The 17,481-nt window shown below is 32.0% G+C and overlaps 1 protein-coding gene across 1 annotated transcript; it reads left to right on the forward strand.

Moving 5' to 3' along the window:
- Window positions 1–15,853: 15,853 nt before the first annotated feature.
- LOC114385853 (aspartic proteinase CDR1-like) lies at window positions 15,854–17,231 on the forward strand. The gene has a single exon (XM_028345913.1). It carries the CDS (start codon window positions 15,888–15,890, stop codon window positions 17,229–17,231), a length of 1,344 nt encoding a protein of 447 aa, XP_028201714.1. The 5' UTR covers window positions 15,854–15,887.
- Window positions 17,232–17,481: the final 250 nt, after the last annotated feature.

Genomic DNA, 17,481 nt, shown 5'->3' on the forward strand with positions numbered 1-17,481 from the left:
CAAGTCTCCCCGAATAGTTAGATCATAGAGTGCAACTATGTTAAGGGATGTATCGCTCAAAAGGTGAAATCTTCTGAGAGTAAAGAGTCAACATAACATAACATTATAGTTAGACATGTGCATTGATATAATTATGACTTAAGAATGATGTGTTATTTGAGGAGTTATATTAGTACATGCTTGAAAAGAAATATTAATGGAGGATTTCTTTATCTCTTTTAACAAGGTGATTTTTTTATATTTTGTTTTCTTTTAAAATGAGCTTACCCTTGCATTTTATGTTGAACTGTGATGACTGTATCACTTGATGCGAGAGTAAATTATGATGTAACTTCTAAGGAGCATGTCATTCATAGTTGATATGGACTTGATGGTGGAGTTAGAGATAAGATCCGACCCTTGGTTTTTTATTTATATTTTGTGTTAGTAGGAACCAACTTAGGATTTATATATATATATATATATATATTGTAATGGATCCATATTGTATTTATTCCCTTAATGAGACCCTTGAGATACGTTTATCATGTTCAATGATGCAGCGTCTTAGGATACACATACCTTTATGTTTTGTAACTTGTGGACCTTTTATGAGTGAAGTTTATATGACATGTTAGTATTCATGAAAAATTTATACGTATTTTCATTAGTTAAACTAATTTTTCAAGAGTTTTAAAGGGACTAAAAATAAATCTTTTCATATTAAAACCTTAGTATTTTATGTAATGGTATTTGAGGTCATTGCATTAATTTCTATGGTTGTGAAGTCACAATGTTCTTTATAACTTTTCTATTTTTTGGGTAGTTATTATGCTTCTAACATTCATCAATACAAACATCATTTTGTGAGTTATGCAAAAGGGTCTTTTTCCCAATTTTTAAAATTTTCTAAAACCAATTAGAGTTATAGATCCGTAATTGTCTATTACTTCTAATAATTAGGAGTACACAACGACTACCATTGTCTAGAAATATAACCTATCTTAAAATAATCGAACGTGCATGTTTTATTGGGTAAAGTTACATCTCTTTAGAACTTAATGCACTACTAGAAAGACAGCTTTTTACGACGCACATTCTAAGACGGTTATTTGGGACCGTCTTAGAATATGATGTAGTGGCAAACTTGTAATTATAATACCTGAAAATTATTTTTTACAACGTACATTCTAAGACGGTTGTTAATGACCGTCTTAGAATGTACTTTGGTGGCATTTTTGTAATTATAAACAAAACAACAACGACGGTTTTAAGAGAAAATCGTCTTCGTTTTAATTCCCAAATTACAAGACATAGCACCACCAGGACCTTTGCTATTCTTTCTTCTTCTACTACTCGTTTTAATTGTGACTGAACTAGAAAATCAGCCACCATCATTTTCATTCTCCTCTCTGTTTTTTCTATTTCCTTTCTCATCGCTCCCCATTTACTTGTTTTTTCATTTTAGCAGGGTTTCTTTTGCTCATCACCACCTTCATATTCCCTCTCCAACCATGGACGTGGGATCGTGGAGTTCTTCTCCCTCGAAGATGAAGTTCCGATTCTCCTTCCAAGATCGCCTCATCTGCAGAAAGAATTCTCAAGAAAACGTAAACCCTAACCTCTCTCTATTTTAATTTCTGGATAAAGAAAGTTAAAAAAAAACCCTAGATTTGAGAGTTTTTTGTTCACTTTTTTTTTATAATTTCAGAGAGGACGAACAGTTCTCTATGGTCCACCCCCTCCGACATGATGGTCGCCGACCTCAGCCTCGGTCCTCAGTCTTTCATGGCTTGGTGGTGTCACACGCCCTCAACGGCGACGAAGAAGCCGCGGTAAGTTAATTCATTTTTCTACCACGACACGGTTTCAACTTAACTGATTATTGTTATTGTTACGCAAATGGAATCTTTGAGAAGAGAGTTGGCTGCAGGGCTACGACTGGTTCACGAGACTTTGTTGGCATTGATAAGGTTAGTTTCTATATAAGGGTTTGTTTGGGTAAAATCAACTTATGCATCTCAGCTTTTTGAAAAGTTAGTTTCTATATAAGGGTTTGTTTGGGTAAAGCTTATATGAAAGCACTTCTAAGAGAAAGAAGATGTGGAGCGCAAACCTTCTCAATTTTCACCGACTATTTTTTGTCGCACCGTTCATAGACTTGACATGGATATTGAGATTTGTCTACTTCTAAAGTTGTAAGATAGAGAATTGGTCGGTACTACAAGTCTGCAACATATATTTATATAAGATTTTAGTTACTGCGTACATCTTAATGAAATAGAAATACTATGTTTTTTAAAGTTTAAGGACCAAATTCATCAATATAAAAATCCATGGATCTTGACCATGTTTGACCGAAATTTAGAGATTAAAAATACATTTTTTTTGTACTATTATTCATCTACCAATTGTTATGGTACCTGTTAGACCTTGTGGCCTCAATAATCTTAAGAGGGATAGGCTTAGAATGCAGAAGAAGCAACACCAATCAATTTAACAATGTTCTTTAAACATATAAGACACAATTGATTGCAACAAAATAAATAAGATAAGGGATGAGAGAATGCAAACACAATTTTATACTGGTTCAGCCACTTCCCGTGCCTACGTCCAGTACTCAAGCAACCCACTTGAGATTTCCACTATCTTTGTAAAATCCTTTCCAAAGTCTGAACCATACAGGGACAACCCATCCCTTGTGTTCAGATGCTTTACAACAAGAGACTTACAGTATTTTAACCAATCTCATTGAATAAGAAGAATGGAAGAAGAATTCTCTCTTCAAGAGAAGAATATTACAATGAAGATCATGTAAGAATCCTTATAGATTTTGCAAGTGTTTGGTAAAGGATTTCTTTTGAGAGAGCATTTGACAACGAAGTTCTTTTGGAATCTCTCTCATTATCTTTTGAGAGGATAAGACATTTTTGCCAAGCAAAACTCTCTCTTCAATTTCGTCCCAAGTCACACATATATATAGGCCTTTGATGGCCATTCAAAATCCAAATGATAAGATGTGATTGTTGGCGATATTCCTTGAAAATTCTCTCTGGTAATCGATTACAAAATTAGTGTAATCGATTACATAGTTGTTTTTCTCGAACAGTTGTGACCCTTCATTTAAAATTTGAATTCCCAACGTTCAGAGTCTCTGGTAATCGATTACATATGATGTGTAATCGATTACACACTTTCAAACCATTGGTAATCGATTACATGTGCCTTGAATGACTTGAAACCTTTCATTGTGAGGCAAGGCTTTGATCTTGAAGAAATCTTGAATCAAGACTTTGTTTGTTGAAACAATCTTGTATTAATCTTGAAGCAAAATGAGCCTTGTTTGATTCTTCTTTTGACATCATCAAAATCATGTATACATACATTCACATTCACCCCCTTTTTGATGATGACAAACATGCGATTTCTTCTCAACATCATCAAAGCTTGCATGATTTACATTCTCCCCCTTTCTCAAGCAAATTCTTAATTCTTCTTGACATCATCAAAATCTTCATGATTTACATTCTCTCCCTTTTTGATGATGACAACCACCTGTAGGTTAGGAGCAACAACAAAGAAAAAATATCTATTTGCATATAGTTTACTCCCCCTTGATTTTGCAATGATTGCTTATATGAGACAGTTGAAAATTTCATATTTTTCATATGTAAACAAATTGTCTCATAAACAATAGATAATTTTTCTTACTATTTTATCTTTTATCTTTCTCTCCCCCTTTGTCAACATAAAAAACAAATCATGAATAGAGAGGAGAAAGATGTTACCACTTGTTGCAATGTATGAGAATCAAGTGATACCAAAAGGCATCAAAACAATTATTCAATATTAATCAAGCAAAAACAAGTACAATAACACATCAATCAAACACAATCAAATACAATCAATAATCAAATATTTCAAATCAAATTAATTAAATTAACAATCAACTAACTATACACAATAATTTCTATTAAAAAAATTCAAATTTCAAATTTCAAATTTCAAATTTCAAATTTTAAATTCCAACTTCCAACTTCACCTTTTAGTAACTTCCCCTTCCAACTTTCAACCTGCATTTTCAACTTTCAATTTCCAATAACTTTCATTTCCAACTTCCAACTTCCATTTTTAACTTTCAACTTCCAATAACTTCTACTTCCAACTTCCAAATTTTAATTTCAAATTTCAAATTTTAATTTTCAATTTTCAAATTTAACTTTTCAAATTTCAAATTTCAAATTCAAAATTTCCTTATCTAAATTTGAAATAGTTTTCTTAAAACATGAAACTAATTTGAAAAGTTTAATAGATTCATTAAAAACAATCAAAAACTCAATCAGGAACAAACATCAAAGACAATACAATCAAACACACAATCAAAAATACAATCAATCAATCATCAAACACAGTCAATCAAATTCAATCACAATCATCAAGAACAGTCTAAACTCAAGTAGAAAACAAGCATCAAAAGTAATCAATCAAAGACAAGTGACCTGTTGGTATCATTTGATATTACTTGTTGGGGTTGTTGATCAAGTGGCCTTTGTTTGTTGTCTCCATATATCACATATTCACTTTTCTTGGGGAGAAATATGAATAAACTTTGATGCATGCATGTGTTTGGAGAAATTGCTATCATTGAATCGCTTTTTCTCTTGTCCGTTTTCATAGTCTTTCATCATGATACCCAGATTTATGTTTTTATTTTTTTGAATCACTTGAAGAATTTTTGTGATTTTCTTCCCAAGTGATTTATGTTTTCTTTTCTTTCTTTTCTTTGAGATTCCTCTTGTTGGATTTTTCAATTCTTCTTTCAAAGACAAGATAATCGAATCTCATGTGCCCAGGTTGATTGCTTTCATAGCATGTTGAGGCTAAGGAGGAGTCTTCTTCTTTCTTCTTTGTATTGATGTTTGATTCCCTTTTATTTCTTTTGTTTCTCAAAAATTTATTGAACCTTTTCACAAAGAATCTGAAATAAACATCATCTTCTTCTATTTCAGTCAAGTCCTCTTTGTCACTTTCTTCTTGAATAAAAGATGATGAGGCTCTGCGTGCTATTCATTTTCTCTTTATATCATTCTCTTCATGTTGATGGAGTCTCATAAGTTCCATTTCATGTTCTTGAAGTTTTCCAAAGAGAGTGGCAAGAGACATATTAGTGAGATCTCTTGATTCTGCAATTGCTGTTACTTTTGGTTGTCATTGCCTGCTTAAACATCTCAACACTTTGTTAATAAGATCTTCATTAGGAAATATTTTTCCCAATAATGCAAGATGATTAACTATACGAGTAAATCTCTTCTGCATATCTTCTATGGTCTCATATTGAAATATTCTGGACAGTTCATATTTATGTGTGAGAGTGTTTATTCTAGATCTCTTGACATCAGTTGTGCCTTCATAGGTTACTTGCAAAGTATCCCACATTTCTTTTGCATTTTTACAATTTGAGACTCTAAAAAATTCATCCATGCCTAATGCAGAAGTGATTATATTTTTGGCCTTTAAATTGTATTGAACCTTTCTTTTTTCATCATCATTCCATTCTTCTCTTGGTTTTCCTATAGTTGCATTATTTCCCACTACCTTTGTAGGAATAAAAGGACCAACTTCAATGGCTTCCCATATATTTAAATCTACGGCTTCAATAAGGATCTGCATTCGGGTTTTCCAATAGTGATAACCCTCGCTATTGAACATAAGAGGCCTATTAATAGAATTTCCCTCAAGAAATGGAAAGTTGGATGAGGCCATATCTATTCTTGAAGTTTTTTAACTTTATACAAGAATCCTGCTCTGATACCACTTGTTAGACCTTGTGGCCTCAATAATCTTAAGAGGGATAGGCTTAGAATGCAGAAGAAGCAACAACAATCAATTTAACAATGTTCTTTAAACATGCAAGACACAATTGATTGCAACAAAATAAATAAGATAAGGGAAGAGAGAATGCAAACACAATTTTATACTGGTTCAGCCACTTCCCGTGCCTATGTCCAGTACTCAAGCAACCCACTTGAGATTTCCACTATCTTTGTAAAATCCTTTCCAAATTCTGAACCACACAGGGACAATCCATCCCTTGTGTTCAGATGCTTTACAACAAGAGACTTACAGTCTCTTAACCAATCTCATTGAATAAGAAGAATGGGAGAAGAATTCTCTCTTCAAGAGAAGAATATTACAATGAAGATCATGTAAGAATCCTTATAGATTTTGCAAGTGTTTGGTCAAGGATTTCTTTTGAGAGAGCATTTGACAACGAAGTTCTTTTGGAATCTCTCTCATTGTCTTTTGAGAGGATAAGACATTTTTCCTAAGCAAAACTCTCTCTTCAATTTTGTCCCAAGTCACACATATATATAGGCCTTTGATGGCCATTCAAAATCCAAATTATAAGATGTGACTGTTGGCGATATTCCTTGAAAATCATCTCTGGTAATCGATTACAGAATTAGTGTAATCGATTACACAGTTGTTTTTCTCGAACAGTTGTGACCCTTCATTTAAAATTTGAATTCCCAACGTTCAGAGTCTCTGGTAATCGTTTATATATGATGTGTTATCGATTACACACTTTCAAACCATTGGTAATCGATTACATGTATTGGTAATCGATTACATGTGCCTTGAATGACTTGAAACCTTTCATTGTGAGGCAAGGCTTGATCTTGAAGAAATCTTGAATCAAGGCTTTGTTTGTTGAAACAATCTTGTATTAATCTTGAAGCAAAATGAGCCTTGTTTGATTCTTCTTTTGACATCATCAAAATCATGTATACATGCATTCACAGTACCCTGCCAGTATTAGAACAAACATTTTAAAGAAAAGTAACAAATAATGAAATATGCAGACTAGAGGCATTGTTGATGTTTGATGAGTATTTGACATGGATATGGGCTTAATACCCATATGATAGACATGGATATTTGATATACAATGTGTTTTTTGGTTATTAGTTTATGCATCTTTTAATGAACTTTTACTGGTTAATTCTTACATGTCTTGTGCAGAGACTAGATATGACATCAAAATTTTTCTAAAACATTATTCTGACTGTGTTTTTTATTTTCCTTTTATCAGATCAGCCAAAGAGTTTTTGAACAAACAAGGAAAGAGAATTCTACTAATATTTTGAAGCTGGAAGTAGAGGCTTTATCAGGTTAATTTGATGCTTTCAAGAGGAATTTTATGGAGAAAGATGGTAGGAGTGTACCACTTGAGTTGTACAAAAGGCGTTCATCTGCATTTGTTTTGAGAGAAACTTTTCTAGATATTTCCTGTGATGCTCTGGCAGAGTACAAGTATGTGAACATCTTTTGATGAACTTTTACTGATTAATTCTTATCTTCTAATAAAATATTGTGATTTACTGATTTTCATGGACTCTCAAAATATGTCGTGCCTCTCTTTTACTGGTTAATTCTAGTTACCTGACTAAAACCATACCTCTTCATTTTCTAAATAATTGTTTTTGTAAATATTATCTTCTTCCACTTCTGGTTTTATTTCCATACTGAAAATCAGAAAATCTATGGACTGAACATTCAATTGTCCCTTAATAGTTGTTTTGGAAGATTCTTTTTTTCTATCCTAAGTGAATTACCAAGCTTTAACGTGAAGTACAACATACAGGATGTTGATGACAGGGCTGTTCTGGATCAAATCATTGATTCTTTAACTGATATTCCTAATCCAAATGAAAATGAGATTTTCAAATCAAGATTCAAGTAAAATTTCCCTTAAGCTTGGTAAAGTCGAAGAGAATGGCATAGAGAAGGAATTTGATCCCAGAAAGAAGGCTGCGGTTTTAATTCTTGGTGCTGGTCTGGTCTGTCAACCAGTTGCCGAAATGTTATCATCATTTGGAAGGCCATCATCGAGCCAATTTGATGGATCATGCCAATTTGTGTAAGTACATTGCACAAGTACGTTTGTCTCTCGAAAAATAATTGACCTTAATTAATATATATATATATATATATATATATATATATATATATATATATATATATATATATATATATCCCACGTTCAATTTAATCAAAGTGAACTTATAATTAATTATTTAATCAATCATTTCATAATGTCAATTCATGACTTTGCTAACGTGTAGACATGCTAAAATATAACTAGCCATATTATCTCTGTAGTTTACACTCGTTTTACTTATAAGACATCTTTTCACAGTGCTTACAAATGGAACGGAAGATTACCCATTTACACGACAAATGAATTTTGTAAAATTAAGTTTTGTAAATAAAAAAATAAATTTTAAAAAATAAATTATCAATAAAATTTATAAATATTTTATATCAATAACTCGTGACATCTTACCTTAAAAGATATAAAACATATGTGATCTTAATTAATATTTACATGATATATATTGTTATTTAATAACATATGTAAACTTAAATATGTCTAATATTTAATAAACTATCTACTAAAATAAGTAAACATTTAATATTTAGCATGTTAAACACATCTAATATTTAATAAAATACTATTAACCAAAATAAGCAAACATTTATTATTAGCATGTTAGACACGACTAATATATTTGAAGTTAAACGCACTTTTGAATTAGTTTTGCTAAAGTGAATTACAAATGATAATTGCAAAATTAATAAAAATAAAATAAAATGCTTAGATTATTTGATTTAGTTGAGCAAAATTTGGTTTAGTCTAAGCCCATTAAACAGTAATTGGGCCATTACATGAACAATTATTCGATCACCCAAAAAAATGTAACTAATTAACCTTTTTATTTAGGCCATGATTTATTGGTTATTAATGATGATTGATGATTGTTTCATATATTATCAAACATTAGGAGTTAATTGGAGTGAAACTCTTTTCAGTTTACAGGAGGCTTTGATACGGAGAACATAGAAGCTTTTGAAGAACTAAGGAGCTGCATCCATGCTCCACCAGGTGAAGACAATAACCAGAAACATAGTTGATCAACAAAAGTTTTTATATATATATATATATATATATATATATATATATATATATATATATATATATATATTACCTTTTTTAGCTGTATATGTCATTCCTACTGGATCTCTATAGCATGGCATGGGTTTTTGTTGTTGCGGCACTTACATAGTCATTCATTGAACAGTCATAAGTAAGGTTTATGAATTGAATTGTTTTCAATTTAATATTGTTGATAACAAAACTTCTTACATATATATATATATATATTTATTTTTTCACACTTGTAAATGATGATGATACTTTTTGGTTGTCATCAATGTATGTCTTATTAAAAGTTACCAGAGACCAACAACAAAAAATCAATAAAAAAGGAAAAAAAATTGAATACATACTAAGACGGTTCTAGAATTAACAGGCATAGAAAGGCAACACATACTAAGACGGTTATAAAATAATCGTCGTAGAAATGTATTAGTGAAAAGACTTACTAAAACGGTTTCTGTAACAATCATCTTAGTACGTCCAATAAAATCATGCCTTTCTAAAACGATTATTCAATAACCGACTTAGATTTTAAGGACTTTCTAAGACGGTTGTTTTAATAACCGTCGTAAAATGTATAATATATAACGACGGTTGTTCGAACTGTCATTATTTTTTTTTTTGCTTTTTACAATGTTTGTTTTTACGACGGTTCAAAACCGTCATAAAATGTGTGATTTAACCGTCGTAAAAAATACTTTTTTTAGTAGTGATGTTATTTTTAACCTAAATTTTAAGAGCTTTTTTAAGGTTGTCTATAGATAAAGGAAGTAATTAACAAAGTTGATTATAAAAAAAAGTAAGGAGAAATTAGTTATTAAAGCTTAAGTGTAATTATAACTAATTTATCTAAAAAGACAAGTGTATTCTTAAACCAATGATCGCCCTAAAACCTAAAATAAATATTATTCCTTGGACTAGAGTCTTATACCATTGAGTCTACCTAATCAGTTACTTTTTCCAATTGTTTTTAATTATAAATTTCTTTACATTCAGATTCAGTTGCCTACTTCCCCTTTTATTTTATTCTTGCTTTTAATTTTATTAAAATAAATCTTATTAGAGCCTATATAGATTCAACCTCTTTAAATTTTTTTCAAGAAAAAAATATGATTTAGAATTTATTGATATGACGCCCATCAAGCCCAAATATGTTGTTGTTCTGGTCTAGGATTTCTCTAGGGTAGTTATCTAACTAGAGCATGAAAAGTGTCGTGTCACCTTCGGGGTTTTGGGGTGTTATTTATAGGCATCTCATGATTGGTCTATTGATAATATAATTCCTTAATTAGGAGATAAGTTAAGAGCTATGTTTACTATAACTAGGAGATAAGTTAAGAGCTATCTTTACTATAACTAACTTATACGTAGGTTAGTTGAAAGTTTATAAGTTAACTTATAAGTATTATAAGTTATAAGTTAGGAGTTGAAAAGTTGAGAAATAATTTTAAATTTATAAAGGAGTTAATTTAATAGAAAGTGTTTGATAAGACTATTTGATAAATTAACTCATAAATATCAAATAATATATTTAACATTCCTAATATTATTTTAACATTAAAAGTAGGATAATAATTTTTTTAATTTTGTATTATCAAAAAATGATAAAATTAAGATTTTCATTTATTTTGGAAAAGTAAAATTAAATTAAATAACTTTATTAGAATTATATTGTTTATAATCATTTTTTAACATTAAAATTATGCTCGAATAAAATTCAATATTCACAAAGGGGAATTTTCACTTTTATAAATTGAATCGATAAAATAAAAATTACGCAAGTAAATAAATTAGGTCATATAATTTTAGGGAAAACTTAGAATAATTCAGCAAATAGTTATAAAATTGATATGATTCAAAGAATTTCTAGCCTTAAGGAACGAATGACAATTGACAAATTAACTATCGTGTGTGTAAGAACATAAAATTAAATACGAGGATTTATTTTTCCAGACAACGAAAACAAAGATAAGAGAGTTTTTCTATTGAATAAAAGGATAAAATAATATTTCAAATAAAATAGTAAGAATAAAATTGAGAAGGAAAAAAAGAAGCCAGTAGCTAATAAACTAGGTTATTTTTCATAAGCTACTTCAAGTAGCTTATAAAAAAAGCTACTCCAGGTAACTTATGAAAAAATAAGCTCATATACCAAACAAGTTTATTATGGTCAAAGGAACTTATGAGCTAATCAAAGAAGCTTATAAGAGTCTTACCGAGCATAGCCAAAGATACACCTAGAGATAAATAAAGACATGTTTTTGTTTATCAACATGATATGATATGATATCGGCCAAATATAATGTCACTATGCTAGTTCCATAAGTCCAATAACTAATGTCACTAGGCTCGGTCGTTTATCGGCCAAGCTCATATCGAAGGTTCTAGACGGTTTGGTCAAGAAGCAACCAAACAATAAAGTTGTCATCACCAATTTCTTGGTTCATTCAATTAGAATTTAGGAGTACAACAAGGTCGATAATTAAATACCAAAATAGTTCATTTTATAACGACCTTGGATGTCATTACATGAAACTCAAAAAAACCTTAACGCGAAAAGATTCATTTTAACTCCTTACAAAATTCTTGAATTAATTTAATTAACTAAAATACATATAAATTTTTCGTGAATATAAACATGTCAAATAAACCTCAACCAAAAAAGTCTTCAAGACATAAAACATGAAGATACGTGTGCCCCAAGGCACTACATCGTCAAAACATCACAAACAAATCCTCAACAAATCTCAAGGTCCTATTAAAGGAATAAATACAACATAAAACCAAAATCATATCTAAACCCTAGGTTGGTCTCACTAAGGCAAAGCATAAATAAATGTCTGAGAGTCGGCTTTCGTCCCTAAGTGCATGACCACGTCCACCTCAACCCTAAGTGATATGTTCCTCAGAAGCTACATCATAATCTGCTCCCATATCAAATGACACAATCATCACAATTCAACAGAAAATACAATGGTAAGCTCATTTTAAAAGAAAACATCATATAATTGAAAACAACATAAGATCACCATTTCACAATATACGTAGAAAATCCTTCGTACATTTCCAATATCAATGTAATTATACAACTCGTCAAGTAACACGTCATTCTTAAGTCACAAATATCAATGCACATGTATAACTATCATGTTATATCATGCTGACTATTTACTCCTGGAAGATTTCACCTTTGAGCAATTAACCTAAGTACATCTCTTGACATAGCCGTACTCTATGATCTGACCATTCGGAGAGACTCGAATTAATCCTATGAATAGTAGTTTTTATCGAAAATGGATGAGTGTAGGTAGTGGTTTACCTCGGTCAGGCTTGCCAAGACCTTAACCTATTTAGGGAATCACCCACTCATTTATTTTGTAGGCTCAATCGATGTTGGTCACCACAAAAGCCTCCAACACTAGATTAAGGCCCGCCAAGAACCCACAACTTACGTTCATACTCACATGCAATATCATTCATCAATGCATGTATGTTATGATCATTGAAATCAATATCATATGTCATCACAAATTCATTCATCAATCTCAACACCATAAGAGATTATAATATCATAGATTCACCATTTATATGTTCATGAACTCACATATAATTCAATAAGCATGACAAGACATTCCAATACCTTGAATTTTTGCAAACAGCTCACCAAAACTCATATGAATATGAATCTCATGATCTAATGTAAATTCAACTTTAATCACAAAACAACATCATCTCAATCGCATCTCATATCATCATTAAGAAATCAACCAACACAACCCAAGGCGTTCATCAATCAACATAGTTATCTCATCATCAATATAATATTCTCAACCATAACATGATAAATTAGCAACAATAAAATCATAGACTAGACCATGAATCATGAATATGCAACACTCTACCATTATAACCACTTTATGTCTCATGTTTAAGGTTATCAAAACATCTCATAAGTTTTGGATTAATATCTCCTTCATTTTCTATTATGCACCTATGACTTCATAGCTTATAAACATGATAAATAAATATATACTAACTCAATCAAGTTGGTTATTGTCTCATTTGAAAGCTACGAGGATTATCTCCAACTTTTATGTTTTTCCAAATTAAAAGCCTAGTTTAGAAGCATAGTATGCCTAAAATTACAATCCATAAAAGACTTTTACTTATTATCGACAACTTGACCATTGTTAACTAATTTAATCATTTCTAATGTTATTCACAACATATGTAAGTGAAACCAAAGCCATTAGTTAGCTAACATCCGGAGGTACAATGTTCATTGAGATTATTTTTCCAATTCTATAACCAGGTTTTGGTCATTGTAATAGATTACAATAGAGCTCAAGTAAACAAAACATGGGCTCGAATATCGATTACAAGCCTATGTAATCAATTACAATCAACCTAGAATCCAAAATCAACCTTTTGAACTAATTGCAATAAATTACTATCTCCTTAACTCTTACAACAGTTCTACATCATCCATATCATCCCAAACCCCAAAACCAACAGAAAACATATTAAAACCCTACAAATGAACACTTTCATGGAGGTTTGAAGGGTGTTAAAGGGAAAAAAACGAAAATGAACACAAAGAGAGGAAGAATAGGGTTTACCTCATCTAGGAACAACCAACAAACACTAAAAGGGGGGGGGGGGGGGGGAGGGGGGGGAGCTCCCTTTTGCATAGCACCAAAGTTTTAAGCTTCTCCAATGGTGGTTTTCTTGGAGTTGAAGTGAGTGAAATGAGAGGCTTTCTTTTGTGAGAAGTTTTTGAATAAGAGGGTTTAGGACAAATTTTTGATGACTCTCTAGTTTCTCTCTCTGCACCTTGGCTTCTTCTACTAAGCACACCCACCTCTCTCATAAATAAAAAATTCATCCCTCTAGTCTGAAACACACCAAAACTCACTAATACACATAGAACATATGTTCAACATCACTAACTCATCAATTAATTAATTTATTCAAACACTTAACTTAAATTTAATTTCTCTTGTACTTTAATTAAATCATTTGAACAAACAATTACAAAAACACAACCTTACACATTTTCTCTTCTTAAATGCTTATGAGATATTTACCCAAAAAGTCATTTATTAACGATAAAAAAATGTTAGACATTATTATTGTTTCAACTCATAATTTTTATTTAGATGATGACTAAGGTGAAAAAGTGTATCATGTGATTTATGATGGAGAAATAGATAATGACTAGTATTAGATTTGATTGATTAAAACATTTATCCGTAAGAATTGATTACTTGTAAAGAATAAAGGAAAATGAGAAGGTAAATGGAGTGCTCAAAATATGAGGTATGTAAATATTATTGACTAAAATATATTTTTGTTCTCATAAAATTGAAAAATTAGAATTTTATTAGTAAAATATTATTCTTTTGTTCATTTTTACCAATCAATCTTGTTTTTGCACATTTCTCCGTGTCGTGAACCCCGTCTCCCTCGACAACAAATCCCTCTTCCCTCCATTCTTAACCCTTCCTCTTCCCATGCTATATGATTGGTTTAGTTGAGGGAGGAGATAAGAGTGCATGGTTTATATGGTGTACAAGGAATCAAATGGTGTTCGAACAGAAAAATCCTTACGTTCCCGGCTTCCAGCTACTATAGCTAGAACTAAATTAAAGCTCTTCTATGTATAAATAAAAAATAAAAAATTAAAGCTCTTCAAGTCTTCTTTGTTCAGTTAATGCAGCTTAATAGTCAGCAGCAGAATCCAACGTTTTTGCATGTGGGAAATTTATATTTGGCTTTTATGGCAATGTGGGAGAGTCAAATATATTGCATGCTGAACGAATGGCTTTTTTGCATGGGATCCTTTTGGGTTGGGAAGAAGGTTTTAAAAATATTGGGTGTTTCTTTGATAAAAAAAAGGTTGTCAAATTCATCATCACCATGCTAATGAGTTACAAATCATTTGTAACTTCATAGCCAAGGATTGATCTTTTATATTGTGTCATATCTACCGTGAAGCTAAATTTACTACGGATATATTAGCTAAGATGGGTGTCAATTATGAGTATCAGGTTTTAAATAATTGCGGTGAGTCAAAAAACCTTTACGTTGCCGATAATTGTGGTTGCGGACAGTAAAAAAACTTACATGGCGGCTGCAACTGCGGTTGCAGACCGCAATTTAAAACCATACTGTGAGGATATTTTGGTTTGGTGCTGATCAGTTCCTTGCTGCAATCAGATGTTATGAGAATTACCTTCCTGAGATTCTAATATTCTGCCTTTTGTTTTCTTCTCTCTTGAAAAATCTGAATTTATGATTTGCTTGTAGTGTCAGTTTTAGTTCCACCATAGATTTTTTTTTTCTTAACCGGTTGATCTCCACAGCAAAATGGCAAAAAAAAAAAATTAAACCTGTACAGGCACTAATTTTCACTAACCTCTCACCAATTCGAACATGGACAGACATGGATGATGAAAGAAATAGTTTAAAAGAAGTGTTTGTTTATAAGTAAAATTCATTACTCCTATCATACAAAAATAATCTCTCTGTTTATAAGAAAAGAGACGAAATTTTCATTAGTTTATTTGCTCAAAATAAAGATTATCAAACCATAATACAAGTTGTTCCTCGTTTCCTAGATTGATTCTTGGCAGAGATTGTAAAGATGGTCCTAGTAAATAAGATCATGCAATTTTTATGTGCTTGGTACCTTTTAAATGCCCTTTACTTTTTCATTCCCTGCCATCAATTCTCTTTTGTATATACAAATCACACCTTCCATCAGGCCAATCAATATATATCTTATAAAGCTTAATGATTTCCTTCTCACTATATATTACAATCATGAATGTCTTGGGAGCTATATATACCTACAACCTACCTAAACTAAAACAAAAAATTCAGCCACAAAGAAGATCAATACACAATGGCATTTGCACATGAACCATTGCATCTTCTTTTGCTATTATCCTTATCAAGATGTTGTTTCTCATCAACTAACACCATTTCATCTGGTAAGCCTCAGAGACTGGTTTCCAAACTCATTCACCCTGGCTCAGTTCACCATCCCCACTACAAGCCAAATGAAACGGCAAAAGACCGAATGGAACTTGATATTCAACACTCAGCTGCACGTTTAGCCAACATACAAGCAAGGATAGAAGGTTCTTTGGTCTCTAATAATGACTACAAAGCTAGAGTTTCTCCCTCCTTAACTGGTAGGACCATAATGGCCAATATCTCAATAGGCCAACCCCCCATCCCACAACTAGTAGTTATGGACACTGGCAGTGACATCTTGTGGGTCATGTGCACCCCTTGCACAAACTGTGACAACGATTTAGGTCTACTCTTTGACCCCTCAAAGTCTTCCACCTTTTCCCCACTATGCAAAACACCCTGTGACTTCGAGGGATGTAGATGTGACCCTATTCCATTTACTGTCACTTATGCAGACAACTCCACAGCTTCAGGAACATTTGGCCGCGACACGGTTGTCTTTGAGACAACTGATGAAGGTACCTCTCGGATATCGGATGTGCTATTCGGATGTGGCCACAACATTGGACACGATACGGATCCAGGGCACAATGGAATTCTAGGACTAAACAATGGACCCGACTCTTTGGTAACAAAACTTGGCCAAAAGTTCTCTTACTGCATTGGCAATCTTGCTGATCCATACTACAATTATCACCAATTGATATTAGGTGAAGGAGCAGATCTTGAAGGCTATTCCACACCTTTTGAAGTTTACAATGGATTTTATTATGTCACCATGGAAGGCATAAGTGTAGGGGAAAAGAGGCTTGACATAGCTCCCGAAACTTTTGAAATGAAAGAGAACAGAGCAGGTGGGGTCATCATTGACACAGGAAGCACTATCACCTTCCTAGTTGATAGTGTGCATAAATTACTATCCAAAGAAGTTAGAAATCTCCTTGGTTGGTCCTTTAGACAAGCTACAATTGAAAAATCCCCATGGATGCAGTGCTTTTATGGGAGTATAAGTAGAGATCTAGTTGGGTTTCCTGTGGTTACATTCCATTTTTCTGATGGAGCAGATTTGGCTTTGGATTCGGGAAGCTTTTTTAATCAACTCAATGATAACGTATTTTGCATGACTGTAGGTCCAGTCAGTAGCCTTAACATTAAAAGTAAGCCTTCCCTTATTGGGTTGTTAGCCCAGCAGAGTTACAACGTGGGATATGACCTAGTTAATCAATTTGTTTACTTCCAACGAATTGATTGTGAACTTCTTACTGGTTGATGATTGTGGATGCATTCACAAATCACAACTTTTGATCTCGAGATATTTGAGCAAGTCCTGTGACATAATTTGTACACTAACAAGATAAACAGCAAAGCGTTGCTCTCATAGCATATATATGGCTATAATTATTTTAAATTTAACAAGAATATGCAATGCATTGTGTTCTTTATGAATAAATTTAGAAACAAAATTTAGGAATTGATAATAGTGTGGTATGCATTAAGTAAATGAGATTTGGAAAGAGAAG

Source organism: Glycine soja, chromosome 15, assembly GCF_004193775.1.
Source record: "Glycine soja cultivar W05 chromosome 15, ASM419377v2, whole genome shotgun sequence".
NCBI classification, from domain to species: domain Eukaryota; kingdom Viridiplantae; phylum Streptophyta; class Magnoliopsida; order Fabales; family Fabaceae; genus Glycine; species Glycine soja.